The sequence below is a fragment of the Simochromis diagramma genome, unplaced genomic scaffold (genome assembly GCF_900408965.1).
Source record: "Simochromis diagramma unplaced genomic scaffold, fSimDia1.1 OVJJ01000443.1, whole genome shotgun sequence".
Classification (NCBI taxonomy): domain Eukaryota; kingdom Metazoa; phylum Chordata; class Actinopteri; order Cichliformes; family Cichlidae; genus Simochromis; species Simochromis diagramma.
Genome location: NW_024387268.1, coordinates 741,778 through 757,139, shown reverse-complemented (window position 1 = coordinate 757,139; position 15,362 = coordinate 741,778). Strand labels below are relative to the sequence as shown.

At 41.3% G+C, this 15,362-nt stretch overlaps 3 protein-coding genes and 1 long non-coding RNA gene across 4 annotated transcripts in view; 3 read left to right on the top strand and 1 right to left on the bottom strand.

Moving 5' to 3' along the window:
- Positions 1-15,362, top strand: part of LOC120715464 (zinc finger protein 845-like) — a 218,014-nt gene that overhangs the window by 9,676 nt on the left and 192,976 nt on the right. Inside the window, exon 4 of the mRNA XM_040002473.1 lies at positions 7,978-8,395. Within this exon, the coding sequence (XP_039858407.1) occupies positions 7,978-8,395 (418 nt within the window). The remainder of the gene's footprint in view (positions 1-7,977; positions 8,396-15,362) is intronic.
- On the top strand, positions 1,127-3,804 carry LOC120715493. The gene is made up of 3 exons (XM_040002526.1): positions 1,127-1,546; positions 1,973-2,365; positions 2,904-3,804. The coding sequence occupies exons 1-3, from the start codon at positions 1,375-1,377 to the stop codon at positions 3,005-3,007; spliced, it is 669 nt and encodes a 222-aa protein (XP_039858460.1). The 5' UTR covers positions 1,127-1,374; the 3' UTR covers positions 3,008-3,804.
- On the top strand, positions 9,129-10,792 carry LOC120715494 (zinc finger protein 2-like). The gene has a single exon (XM_040002527.1). The coding sequence runs from the start codon at positions 9,215-9,217 to the stop codon at positions 9,875-9,877; it is 663 nt and encodes a 220-aa protein (XP_039858461.1). The 5' UTR covers positions 9,129-9,214; the 3' UTR covers positions 9,878-10,792.
- Positions 14,186-14,763, bottom strand: LOC120715528. Its single transcript, XR_005691662.1, has 2 exons — positions 14,499-14,763; positions 14,186-14,402 (listed from the first exon to the last, which is right to left on the bottom strand). It is a non-coding gene; the product is annotated as an uncharacterized LOC120715528 (long non-coding RNA).

Here is a 15,362-nt window from a genome sequence, read left to right as displayed (position 1 = left end):
GGAGGGAGGATGGAGCACTTTGCACTGTGTGCAAGGACAACGAGCCAAATGTTCTCCATCACTGAGCTGATTAATACTTGAAATTTAAGAATTATATGAGGCTTAAGTTTGACATGAACAGAATTTTACCAAAACAGAATCTCTTACAGAATTCACCTGCCTGCTGCTACTACTGCACATTCACCTAATGTATGTACTATATATATAATGTTCTTCCTCTACCGCCCCCCCCCCCCCCCCCCCCATTTTTGTGTGTCATTTGCGTGTCAGGTTACATTTCACTGTGTGTTATACTTGTATAATTATGCATGTGACAAATGAAGAACCTTGAACCTTGAACCTCTTATGGTTATGATTAGAGGAAAATACACATGGCATAAGTCGAACAGGGAATTAAGAGCAAAACTAAAATTGAAAAGAACATATCATCTCATCTATATGAAAGTATGAGCACCAGAACTTCTGATTTATTAGACAAAAGGCCAAATATTTAAGATCTGAATATAATAAAAAATAATTCATGGCCAAATCGTAATAATAATTAACACATAATTTATTCTGGAAATGCTTTGTGAGTTCCTATGTAATCAAACTGTGTTTGTTGTAGTGGTGGATTAGCAGGTAGCTGAGCTAGCTCTCCTGAGCCTCCAGAACACGAGGAGAACAGCTGGACGGGCTCACCTGAGCTTCCAGCGAGGTCAGAAACTGCACCTGCCGGGCACAACACCCGAGGAGCAGTTTGTTTGTTCTGAACTCACCAAATCCAAACAGTAACTCCTTTTTTAAAAATAAGATTTAAAATTGTCATATTATTCTGCGGTGTCAGTTTAAGGAGGCAGTGGATTCAAGATAGGAATCATGTTAAAGTTCAACCTAAGAAAACCATTCAGATAATTTCAAAACAGAAAACTTCAAATTTAATTTATAATATTTGTGATTTTCTTGTTTTTCATGGATGTAGAAAAAACATTGTTTTCAGCTAGAAACTGATTTGAAACAGAGAAATCTTCGACAGCGGAACAGTTAAAGGTAAATGCCCTCTGCCGGAACAACAACCGTGTGACACCAAGCGGAAATAAAGAAAGGAAAGGCGCGTGTGTGAACAGAGCCGGGAGTGTGGGACCGAAAAGAGTCAGCACATCACTGTGGTGTTAGCGGCTTTGCACAGACTCCCCGAGCTCTCTGTAATACTTTACATTCATTAATAAGAGAGAGAGAGGGGGGGAGGTGCGTTAACAGTCCCGCTCTGGCGGAGCTTTATCACGTGACACCAGGCGGAAGTAAACAAAGGAAAGGCGCTAAAACTGTTAGCTTTCCTCTTGTGTGACTGAGCAGAGTGTGTTGTGTTGTTTTATGTGAGCTGCGGCAGCAACGATGCCTTCAGCTCAGTATCTGAGAGAGTTTATCAACGAGCGACTAACTGCTGCTGCTGAACAAATATTCTTGGAGTTTGAAAAAACGATCGTCCAGTACGAGGAAGAGATCGACCGTCAGCGCAGACTGCTGGATATCACCTGGAAACCCCAAATCAAGCTGCACAGGACAGGTGAGTGTCCCTCTGAGGGAGGATCCTGATCACAGCTCTGCGGGACGTTTCTGATTGTGAGGACTTTTTGGAGATGTGAGCTAACAAAGAGCAAACAGAGGACAGGACTGCACTGCGCTCCATGCAAACAGCAGGCGCTGAAACCATTTAAAGCTTTGAAGTCTGAACTTTTTCCTCTTGATGGTTTTTTAGCTAAGGAATCAGATTTATATATAAGACCAAGCTAAGAGAAATCTGAGCATGGATCGTGTGTGAGGCTGCACATGTGTTACATGTAGAGGTGACAGTATCTTCATGTAGTTGACGTTATTCCCCTTTTCAATTTTTTTTTTTTACTCATACAAGCTTATGGTTGCAGAGGATATTTACTGATTTGTACATTTTTTTTTAATTATCGCATCTGTTTTATTATTTTTATCCCTCCAGACATCCCACTGCAGCCTGTCTGTGAGGAGAAGGTTCTCCCTGAGCTGCAGCTCTGTGACCAGGAGAGGAGCTCCAGTGTGGACCAGGAGGAACCAGAAGCTCCACAGATTAAAGAGGAACAGGAGCAACTGTGCAGCAGTCAGGAGGGAGAGCAGCTGGGACTGAAGGAGGAGATGGACACCTTCATGGTGACTGTTGCTGAGGAAAGTGACCACAGTGAACCAGAAGCAGACAGTGAACAGCTTCCATCTCTCAGCTCTGATAACTTTTTTTGTACCAAACCAACAGACACGGAAGACATTAGAATTTTTTTCCAGTACAAAGAAGACATCAACCATCAACAAAGGCAGTTGGCTGTCAACTGGAAACCAGAAATAAAGCTCTACAGAATAGGTGAGTCAGTCTCAGGGAGGATCCTATCAGGAGGATCAGAGGAGCAGGTCATTGATCCATAAAGAAACTGACCACATGGCTGAAACTATAGTCAAATGTCTGTAGCTCAGTTTGTAGAGCAGGTCACCTACCAACTAAAAGGTTGGTTTGATCCCCATTTCTGCCACTCAGGTGGGGTTTTTTTCTGTTTTGCAGCTTGCAGGCTTGTTTCACCTGCATGGAGAGCTCCTTTGACTGCATGTTGTATGTTCACAGCTAAATCTTCCAAATGCAAGCACCACAACTCAGATCAACTGCAGGCATTTTATCTGCTTAATTGATAATGGCATAACAAAAGAATTGCCCATGAAATGGTATTTGAGTCAAATGTCCAATTACTTTTGGTCCCTTTAAAAAGAGGGTGGCACATGTTAAGGAGCTGAAACTCTTAAACCCTTCATCCAATTATAATTGGAATAAAATGTTTCATTTCATCTGACCAGCTCCTTTGCTGATTAAAATGAGAATCTTGGGCTTATTTTTACTATTTTCTGTCCAGAAAAGAACTCAGGGTGTGACCACTGGATTATCGGACTGGACTGGTGGTACACTCTTTTAAGAAGGGAGGGTGTGCTCCAGCTGTGTGGGGGATCACACTGCTAAGCCTACCTGGGAAGGTGTACGCTGGAGTACTGGAGAGGAGAATCCATTAGTCAAACATCAGATTGAGGATGTACAGTGCAGTTTTCATCCTGGTCATCGAATGCTGGCTCTTTATCCTCTTGAGGCTGTTCGAGGGTGTGTGGGAGTTTGCCCAACAGTCTATAGTGCTTTGTGGACTTGGAGAAGGTATTCGACTGCAGTCCTTGGGGTGTCCTGTGAACGGTGCTTTGGAACTATTGGCTATTTTGCCGTTGTCAAAGGGCAGTTAGTTCCTGTACAGCTGCCCTGAACTTGGTCCATGTTGGCAACAATAAGTTGGACTGATTCCTGGTGGATGATGGGTTCCAGCAGTGCTGCCCTTCATCACCAGTTCTACTCTACATTCTACTTTTATATCATCAGGACTTCTTGGTACAGCAAAGTGGCAGAGAGTCTCAGGTTTGGTGGTCCCAGAATCTTAACTGTGTTCAACAGACGACTTGTTTCTTTTGGTGGTGACTTGATGCACTTTGCAGCTGTAAGTCACCTGGTGCAGAGTGTGAAACAGTGGAAATGAGAATTTAGCATCTCAAAGTCCAGAGCCATGACTCTCAGCTGAAAAAGGGTGGCGTGCCCAATTCCAGGCAAAGGCAGATCTGATATCCTTAACTGCTGTCTTTGCACAGTCATGTGGTTGATTGTCGATTATTGCCATTCCTTCAGCCATGTTGAATGTGTGCCATAGGTGATATGCGGCTGTGTAAGCGTGCTGGAGATCTTTGTCTTCCTGGCTGGTGTCTAAATGAATGCACTTGAGCTCAAAAATGCCACTACTCCATGGTTTGTGTTGAAATTTCTCATGCCAAAAGCCACCAACCGACACCTCTGCCAGCATTCCATATTGGGACAAATCGTGGACCTGGCTGTTGTTGCTGTAGCTGTGGTTCACGCTCAGTCTGTGCTTGTGTAGCCAATGCAGCAGCCACAGATTGTTGTATCTCTGTTTTTAAGTCAGCTGATACAGCCACCATTTGTTTAGCTTTTGTTTTGTTCATGTTAAACTCTGAGTCCCTTTCTTCCATCTAATGTTTAAGCAACCTTTTGGTTAATTGTTTAATCTTTTGCTCTGGTTTCTCTCCATGTCTCCTGACATGATGTTGCAAGTGCTCTCTCCATAACGAGTCTGTCATAGCACTCAAGTCGACCACCCCATCCAGCGAGTCTTGTACAGATCTTGGCACTGATTTCTCCACAAGAGTAAGGTTGCCTCACTCGTATCAGGCCGCACACCTGTGTGATGTTTTCAGAGTTTGGCTGCTTGTTCCAGATATTCAGCCAGAGACTCGTTGGCTTCCAGCTTCAATCATTTGAGTGCCCTTTAGGGCTGCCACAAATGATTATTTTCATAGTCGACTAGTCACAGATTATTTTTGCGATTAGTCGACTAATCAGATTATCATCCATTGGACGTAAAACGTACAGCTTATTGCACCAACATGAATCTGCTCTTATATGTGATTAGCTTACAGCTTTAAGTGTTTAGTAGGGGTGCAACGATACACAAAATTCATGGTTCGGTTCGATACTTTGGTGTCACGGTTCGATATTTTTTCAATACAAAAAAATGTTCATGCCTTTTTAATTTATCATTTATTAAAATTATAAATATATATTTTAACTGAAATGTACAGTTTTTAATTTAATGTTGCTGAAACTACAAAGTAATTTAAAAAATCTATCTGATCGAGAAATCACTCATCTTTGGAAAAGAGTTTATTACAGAGAAATGTCTCTTTCCAAAATAAAAGCTATACTATACGCTTCTTCTGGGCTATATTCTCAGCAGCATATTAAACATATCAGGTCCCCATAAGGAGAATCATGTGCTAACGGCTGTCTAAATGACTCGGGTAAAGTTTGTAGCATGCGTGCTTGTTGCTTTTGTCTGCTTCCACTTGTCTTTGCACTAGGATGATGTCGGAGTAAATGTGCAGTCATATTCGTCGTGTTCCCACTAGTGCTGTCAGCGTTAATCTGAAATGACATTAACGTCACAATGCGGCAAATCTCCGTTAACGAGTTACCGCAGATCACCCCGTGCGTGGGGCTGGACGGCCAACACGTTAACAAGCTAACTGCGCTAACACACTAGTTCCCACCCATGTAATTGAGCATTGCGTGGCACATCCAACATACTGTTTTACTTTAGTCCATGACGCGCTTACCTTCAGGGTCATACGTCACATGAAAACCAAAATAATTCCAAACGCCAGATCTGAATGAGGGTGGGGGAGGTTCAATTTGCCGTGTTGCAACGAGCTTAGCTTCTGTCTCGCTAGCTTGCGCTGTGCTCAGTGGATCTGCGCTCGACAGTGCAGCCTAGGCGGAGTAGTCGAACGCAGATTCACTGAGCTCTCAACACAGACAGCATCGTCAGGAGAAAAGTTGATAAAATAAATGAAAAATGTTGTATTGTTCGATACATATGCGTACCGAACCGAAAGCACTGTATCGAACGGTTCAATGTCGATACGAGTATCGTTGCACCCCTAGTGTTTAGGTATGTGCTAACTAAAAACAAAGACAAGATGATAGTTTATTAAGTTTTGATGATATTTGCAGATTGTTTCGGTGGAGTTTAATAAACTCAGCCGTCTGATCCTTGCTATCTAAAATATAACAGGACACCGGAGTAAATTCTCAAGCGTCTCACACTTCTGATAATCAGCTGTCTGCTTGACGTTTATTCAGCTGTGTAAAAACTCTAACTTTAATCTCAGCCAAACCGATTTACTCAGGAACAAATAAAATACTGAAAAAAGCCAAACAATATCATTTTTAAGTTCTCTAAGTGACTTATATATCCTGTTGAACCAGAGTGGCAAAAAATCTTGAGGGGGTTTAAAACGATTTGCCGGGAGTCCGGTGTTCTCACGGCTCGCTCTCGAGCTGGTGGGTAACAGACGTCTCCAAAAACGTCGGAGCGCTTTTGAAAATATGTGGTGTCTTGATAAACTGAGCAGATATTTGATGTTTACACAGCTACATTCTCGCCTGAAAATATGTTAAACGTTTATTTTGTGACCCAGAAAGAATAATAAGAGTAACATTAAAACTAACTAGCTGCCGCCATTGTTGGAAACTCAGCAGGGCCGCGCTATGAATTCTGGGGCAGGTTGGGCCACGAGGGATACACCCAACCCATCCTTCAAATCTGGGAAAATGAAGGACGCATTTGTCGGCCGCGTTTGTCGGAGTCTTTAAATTTGGACAGTCTTCGTTGTGTAGCTGTAACATAATTGGCCTACAAATGCGGGCACAGAAGGATGCGGTTCCTCAATTTGGACACAGCTACGATACCGGACACAGCTTCTTCTTCTTCGTGGATTAACAGCAGCTGGCATCCTTGTACATGCAGTGCTGCCATCTTCTGTTTCAGTCCGATATTACACTCTTAAATCCTGCTACTTATTCCTGCGTCTTTTGGGATCTTGAAAAGCTTCAAACGACGCGTCGACTATTAAATCAGTCGTCGACAATTTTGATCGTCGACGTAATCATAACTAAATGACTAATCGTGGCAGCCCTAGTATTAAAATACACCAAATGTTTTCCTTTTAAGCACATTTTATATAAATCCGATTTTTACCAGTAGGCTACCATTGTTATTAACTTCTCAATGCACTCTGGGTAATGATGTCATACGGTTGCACAGCATTGAGTTCACAGTTAGCAGCGCACTGAAAATGGGTTCTGTTCAACTTTTCCAGTATGAACCAGTACAAACCGAGAGAGGATGAAAATAGTCAACCATAGTCTATGCGGCTGCTGCTTGCCAATGGCAACGGTGACTGAGAGCATAAAGAGCTCAATTTTATGGCAGCAGCTATCCATGGTATCGCATAACTGCATGATCAAATCATTAACACATTTTAATTTTTATTATATAGTGAAATTACGATATCGTTGTTCTTACAGATTCTCCATGCAACACAGTGCACCAAAACTTTGAAGCCATATGTCTTAATCCAGATGTTCTTTGGGCAGCCCTCATTAGCCTCCATGACCGGCATAGTGCTGGTTTACCAAGTCGTAACCAGGTCACTAGTAGGCACGTTAATTAACACCCTCGGTACACTATAAACAGCAGCACAGGTTAGCTGAACGAAAGCGCCTATACTGCCGACAACCAATACGTGTCATCGTCCCAGAATGCATTGTGTGCGAAAAAACATGGCCGCTCCCACGGCTCCAAAAATAGTTTTAAACAACAAAGATTTAATGAAAAACAAAAAAATTGTAGTTATTCTCAACTATATTTTTATGTAGTGAAGATAATTTGTAACATATTTAGAGTAACTTGTCATAATAGCGGGGGGTCCTTCTAAGGCGTTAAAGAATTCAGCAAATGAAAACGAAACGATCAACAGTTTCTGCCAGATCACTGTCGCCAAAGTGCTGCTCATAGGGGGTCATATGATTGTTGGGTTTTTCTCTGTATCTGTTATTATAGGATGTACTGTACAATATAAAGCACCTTGAGGCAACTTTTGTTGTGATTTGGCGCTACATAAATAAAATTTAATAAAATTGACTTCTTCCCAAAGCCCTATCAGATCACATGAAAACCTGCAGAAGCACTTTGGTTAACAGCAGCTCTTCTGAATGGAGCTGCTGATAGTTTTTAAGCTGCTTTTACTGCTCAGGGGACGAGCTTTCATGTTCCAGAGCAGCTGACATTAACTTCCACTATGGACCCGCCTCATCTGCAATAATTCAGCAGTCTGACAGCAGCAGACTTTTGCACAAATACAAAAGTCAGCCATTACTTTTATGTAACTCTGGGTATAATCGGCTCTGCTCACAACCTCTTGAGATTCTGAGGAGCGAAGCTGATTTTAAAAAATGAGTCCAACATCTAACATCATCACTTTTCTTCTTCTTGTGTCCTTTTTTTTCCTCCAGACGACCCACAGCAGCACATCTGTAAGGAGGAGGAGGAGGTTCTCCCTGAGCAGCAGCTCTGGAACCAGGAGAGGAGCTCCAGTGTGGAGCAGGAGGAACCAGAACCTCCACAGATTAAAGAGGAACAGGAGGAACCAGAAGCTCCACAGATTAAAGAGGAACAGGAGGAACTGTGCAGCAGTCAGGAGGGAGAGCAGCTGGGACTGAAGGAGGAGACGGATACCTTCATGGTGACTGTTGCTGAGGAAGGAGAGCACAGTGAACCAGAAGCAAACACTGACCAGCTCCCCTCTCACAGCTCTGATATTTTTGCGTTTCTTCAGTCCAAATCTAAAGAAATATTTGAAGTTATTAATAATTCTATCCTGTACGAGGAAGAGAACGACCATCAGCACAGACTCATGGATGTCAGCTGGAAACCCGAAATACAGCTTCACATTACAGGTATGTAAAAGTCTGAATGAAGTCACACATGAATGGGACTCATGTAAGTTATGAATCTGAATCATGATCAACATGTTTGAAGGAGGTCAGGAGAGAGGTCTAACAGTCGGCGTCTGCAGCCTTCTGTTGAACACGGTGGAGGTGCTGTCATGGTTTGCGCTGCATTTCAGCCAGTGTTGGAGCTCATATTAAAACTGAAGGAATTATAAATGCGGAAAAGTACATGCAGATTTAATCCACCGTACAATATCACCTTGAGCCTGGAAATGGCTTCATTTTCAGTCTGAGCATGATCACAAACAGTCAGATGATGCATCAGAAGGTCATCTTTGTTAATGTTGTTGTTACTGTTAGAAAGTTGGTTTGTCGTGTCATACTGATCATTTATTCATTCAGTATATGTTCACTGCCTGCAGCTTTTCTACCTTGCCGTTTAACCTCTCTCTTCCTTTACTGCTGCACGTCTGCTGATGTTCCTCTGTTGATGAGCTTATATCTGGAGTAGCAGCCTTTGTGGATGACACTTATAGTCTCTGTAAAAGTGTTATTTTGACAATGTATTTTCTCAGGCAATGTTTTTCTATTATCACATCACAGAGGGAGAGCAGCTTGGACTGAAGGAGGAGACTGATACCTTTATGGTGACTGCTGCTGAGGAAGAAGACCACAATGACCCAGAAGCAAACACTGACCAGCTTCTTTATCACAGCTGTCCTATGAATGAGAGCCAAAATCATGAAAGAAGCTGGAATTTAGATTCAGGGACAAATAGTAACTCAGAGAGTCAGTGTAACTCTGACACAGGGTAAAAAGTCCTTAATGTGTGATTTTTGTGGAAAATCCTTTAATGAAATGTACAAAATGATTCGACATCTGACAATCCACACAGGTAATAAGCCGTATTCTTGTGAAACATGTGAGAAAAGTTTCACAGTGAAGGGTAATCTGACTGTACACATGAGAACGCACACAGGTGAGAAGCCGTATTCTTGTGAAACGTGTGGGAAAAGTTTTCATTTGTCATCATCACTTAAAGACCATAAGAATGCCCACACAGGTGAGAAACCATATTCTTGTAAAACATGTGGGAAAAGTTTCAGAAACGGGGGTAATTTAAATATGCACAAGAAAGTACACACAGGTGAGAAGCCGTATCATTGTAAAATATGCAGGAAGATGTTCATTCGTAGAAGAAGTTTATTGGAACACATAAGAATGCACACAGGTGAGAAGCCGTATTCTTGTGAAACTTGTGGGAAAAGTTTTTATTTTTCATATTCACTTAAAAGACATATGACTGCCCATACAGGTGAGAAGCTGTATTCTTGTAAAACCTGTGGGAAAAGTTTAACACAGAGGGCTAATTTGACCATACACATGAGACTGCACACAGGTGAGAGACCGTATCGTTGTAAACGATGCAGGAAAAAATTTATAAGTAGTAGTCGTTTATCGGTACACATGAAAAAAGCACACAAGTGAGAAACCGTATCATTGCAAAACATGTGGGAAAATGTTCCCATACAGAAGAAGTCGTAGTCTTGAAGCATTTAGAGAGAACAACATCTGAGAGACCTAGCGTAACAGAAGATCTAAGGATTTATACAGGTTCACAGGAGAGCTGTTAAGAGAATATTTATCTACCGGGTGGTTGAAACTCAATTTGAATATCAAGTTTTATATTTGCTGTCTATTCGTTGATAGCTGATAGCTTTTGCTGATTTGGAGTTGGTGTCTTGTGATGTAAAAGTGCATTTGAGCTATTTGTTTTTTAATAAATAGAAAATGTTGAAGGTTTTTTTTTTTTTTATTTTGTTTTTTACATTTTGTAGCTATTCAGTTTATTTGGTTCATATCATTTTTGGTTATTTAGTTCATTGACTTTGTTTTGGTTTTGTTTGTTTTTTACTTTTCAGTTTTGTAAGAATGTAGACGTTGTTATGCGTTGTTATCATCAGGTTATAACTGTACCAGCATTGGGGAGCGTCTTTGTTTTGTTGTGTTTTATCTGCATAGCAGTAACTAATGAAAGAATATTTTGACAGTAATAAAGTAGAACATTTGTTTCCCTTGGACTCCTCCAGCCTGCAGGAAAGACATCATTCCTGTAGCTGGACATATGTTTCTCTGCTTGAGAGCACAGTGTGAGGCAAAGATGTTTTTCCTGCGTCATGGGGACCTGCCAGAGCTGAGGAAGGCTGGTTTGAGCTCATCTTTCATTCAGCATCGCTTTAAAAGGTCAAAGAGGGTTTTAAGCAGAGTAGAATAAGCTGGAACAGGGATAAGTGAAGATAACGGTTTACTTCAATTGTATCCTTTATAACTGTTGAATAGATTTTTATATATTATTGCTGTTAGCCTTCTGCCTGCATTAAATAAATTCAATCTATGATTATATTAAAGCCCACCTGTCCTTACTTTATTTCTTTCAGTAGTCTTTCCTGAGTGATGTAAAATCCAGATTGTGTTAGAGAAACAGTTTTCCCCTTTACCTCCATCATTTTGGTTTGTGTACACCTGAACTTTGTTGAAAACTGTTACACAGGGGTCTATGTCTGTTCCTGAGACTCCTCCCACCTGAATGCTGTCATTATACAGCCACTTAAACTCGGTCCTTGAGATGTTTCATATTATATATCTGGCACTATGGGAGCATGAACATGGACTGATTCTTAACTAACTTGTTGATTCTAACTTGTTGCTAGTTAGTGAAAAGAAAAAACTTTCTTGCTGCGAGGCAGGGATGCTAAACACTGTGCCACTCTCTTACCTGTGTGTTAAAGTTTTACAACAAAAGTCTTAGTGTGAATTCTCAAAACAAGAATTCACAGCAAAAAATGGTTACAAGAAAAAAACAATGTCATCTCAAACAGTGTCATGGTGATATAAATTTGCCTGTAGCATAAACCTATTCGCTGGAACGTTCAAGACAATTCAGTTACACAACAAAAAGCATTGAACACCAAGCAGGCAAAGTTCTTTGTTTCTCACATACGAGGGAGGCCCGAGCCAAGTGTCGATCCTTCCACTTGACCTCGCTTTTATTGAAGTTACATGAATATACATAGGTTCATTAACATATGATGTATACATACAAACAAAGAGTACCTCGACTGTGCGTTGTGTAAGTATATGTGTGTGTGTGTGGGGGGTGTGGGGGTCAGAGTGTGACCCCGTAAACGACTTCCCTAAACCTGCTGGAAGTGCAGCAGTTCATGCCCTCTGAGTAGTGGGCGTGTCGGCAGTGTTGTCTAACTGAGCCACTAGTGACAGAAAACCAAGGTTGGATAACAGTATAGTTATAAAAGCAGGTTACCCGAAGACGTGTTCTCAGAAGGCACTTGGACTAAAACAGATATAGATACGTTTATCCTACCACAAAACAATAAGAGAAGGTACGACCTCTCCCACGCTCCCAGGATGTGGGTGTGACTGCCAGAACACAAAGTCTTTGCAGACTATTAAGGATCAAACCTCTGCCAACATGACATTGATTATACAACTCTAAGCATATATGAGTAGATATTTCTAAGTATAAATGACAATCCAACAATGTAAATCTAACACCTCCCTTGGTTACGCTGCAAAGGTGTAGGCTGCTGGAGCACTCCCATGATGCACTGAGTGTTTCATCTTCAGTCACCTTTCTTACTCACTGTGTGTTAACAGACCTCTCTGCGTTGAATCATACTGTTATGAATCTCTGTCTCTCTTCCACAGTGTGTCTTTATCCTGTCTTCTTCTTCACTTCAGCCCGTTGTGACAGATGGCCCCGCCCTTCCCTGAGCCTGGTTCAGCTGCAGGTTTCTACTTTTTGGGTTTTGTCATGGTCCTCAGTCTGGTGACTCAATGTTTAGGTTTTTAATTATTAATATTCTTTGGTTCAGTTAGTTTCTGGTTATATTTTAGTGATTTTTAGATCTTAGGTTCCTTCATCCTGCCTGCCATGACAGGTTTATTGTTACAACCTGGTGCCCTCGTGGTTTACTGTGGTGAAGCTCGCTCACTGTGAGAAGCTGATCATTGCATCCAATTCCAATGTTCCTCTACTCTGAAGAGGTTTCTGAAGAAAACAATACTGATGAAGAAAGGCATGAAAAACATTTATTTATTTTTTTTTGTTTTATCTTTTTTGTGCTACAGATGGTCAGAATCCCCTTTGCAGTAAAGACTTGCACCCATACCTGCAGAGGCAACTGTTTGTTTAATAGTTTCTTTAATTTTCTTTATTTTGATATTTTTTGTGCATCATTTTAATACTGATGCTGTGCATTGGGGTTTTGTTAAAATCTAGACATGATCTTAGAAACCAAAGACGGGTAAAGGGCCACCATGCACTCGGGAGATTTTGGGTTGCTTTTTTTACACAGCGGCACAGGAGTGCAGTTTCTTCGCTTGTCTGTGTCAAAGATTTTCAAAAAGCAGATGCTGATTAAAAATCCTCACGGGCTGTTTTTGGTCGTTCGTACTCCCTCAGCCTGTTCCTGGACCCACCTAGATGTTTGGAGGCCTCTGCTCACTTAGCCAAGAAGCACAAATAAGGCCACAGCCTGAAGTAAAGATGCTTTTTCTCCTTCATGGGGACCAATCACAGCTGACAACAGCTGCCGCATTCAACTCATTCCCAATAAATCCTTCAACAATTTTTGTTTCAAACAAACAACTTTCACTTCAAACTATTTGTAACTTTTGTCACTGGACTGCTTCATTAGTTTGCTACACTTCTTCAAAAAAGCAACAAGTTAAACAGAACGTGAACGTGGCCAGACATGGGAAAGAAAGTTCAGTCTTATAAAATAAAATGTGGTTGGGTCTCGTGCCCCAGTCCTGGGTTTCGGCACCACTGTAAAAGATGCACAACAGACCCGACCACATGATCGCACTTTTTAGTACACTCCTTTATTGCAACTGTCAACTTACACACGTGGCCGCAGCTTTTCAGCAGATGCTTAACGTGCGCAACTAATGTTGAACATTAGTTATTTATTTGTTTTTCTGCCAGGTAACTGGTGCCCCACCTGTCAGAACCCCACCAGTGGCGCACGCCACATACTTTGAGAATAACTGTTTTAAGCTCATCTATTATCCAGCCATGTTTCAAGATCCAAGGTGGTTACAAGTACAGGGAAAGAGAACCAAGGACAGATTAGAATAGTTGACTTTATTTTTTTTCTGAATGCATTTATAACTGCTGCAATAAAACAGAAAACCACTGGTTAAAATAAATCTCCCCTGCTTATTGTATCAGTGGTTTCTTTAAAATGTCAGTAGTCTCTCCTAAGTCATGTAGAAATACAGATTTTGTGGCTAAGTCAGATCCTTAGTTGAAGATTCTAAACAGTTCCATCTAAATTGCACATAACTTAGTACTAAGAACATAAATTAACATTTTAGTAGTAAATGCATAAATATGTATTTAAAGTCAGTGGGTTTTGAATTTCAGCTGTGTGAATTTGCTTTTTTATTTTATTGTGTCTGAACGTTCCTGCAGTTGGTTTGTGGTTGATGTGGATTTGCTGCTCATGTGAATCCTCCCACAGTGTTTCATTAGCAGCTGTAACCACAGTGACTCTGATAAAACAGGAATTAGCAGAATCCATCTGATATGAAGCTGTGCTTTGAATACCACTTCCCTCCTCTTTGAAGAGTAGTCAGATATCTGTGTTCAGGTTTTTGTACAGCCTCTTCTACACTTTGTATCACTGTGTTTGTAGAGCACAGTAGTAGAGAGCTGTGTCTGCCAGGGTTAGGGCTGCTATGGTCAGATTAGTTGATGTAGGTGATGTTTGGGATCCATATCGATTATCAGGAATATATTCATCACTCAATGATCTTGCTTCTTTCCAGAGTATAAACTGAGGAGCCTGAAGGTCAGAATGATGTTTGTACCAGTGAAGCTCAACACCACCTGCATCTGTCTCATAGCTACATGTGAGTTTGACAGATTCTCCTTCTGTTTCAGTGACTTCAGGTTGTTGAGGAGTGATTGAGTCTCTAGCTGTTAGTCCTGGAAAAAGAAAGAAGAAAAGTAGTGAAATGCAGTCTGTATATCTGCTTAATGCAGCAGCTTCAACTAAACTTTAATCCCTGTTCTTAAACTCACCTATAATGTGAGATAGAAGCAAAAAGAGGTGCAGCAACATGTCTTTGGAGTTATTAAAGCCAGACAGACAGCACATGAACAATGTTCTTCCACTGCAGCACAATGACCAACAAATAATGTCATTGGATGAGCTCAACTTCAGTGGGCGGGGCCAGTTTAATAGCTCAGCCAATCAAACAGTTTTGTGCTTCCACAGCAGCTCTGTCTCTGTCTCTGATCTTTACTGCTTCATTTCTCTGTTGTCTTTGTCATCAGTCCAATGACACAAGAATCAGAGGTGTAACAGTGTGTGGCTCCCTCTAGTGGATGTTGTGGAGTATTCTGTTGTCTTTGCTCCAAAGGTTTTTGTACAGAGTTTTGCTGTTTCCTGTCACTGTGGGCTGCAGAGCACAGTAGTACACAGCAGAGTCAGACACTGCAGCAGAGGAGATCTCCAGATGAAACTCCTTTTTTTCTTTCTCATGTATAAACTTCAGCTTTTCTGTTTCCTCTGAATGTTCTGCCATGAGAAGCTGTGGATGTGAACCAGACTTCTGATGGTACCAGTAGAGGTTGAGGACAGATCCTGAATAGTTGCAGGAGAGAGTCACAGTGTGTCCTTCCAAACTCATCACTACATCTTTAGATGGTGTCAGTAAATCCTCAGAGGATCCTGAAAACAACAAAGACATATTTCACCATCATGTTTCTGCATCTTTAAACTTAGTTTATAAAAAGTGAATCAATTCAAACAACATCCAGATATTTTCATGTCCATCATCTCCTTTTACATCTCACTCCATCTTTTGATGACTCACCAGTCTGAAAGGAGACTATCATCATCCAAATGAAAAGCAGCAACATGATTTTCTCTTGGGCTGAATG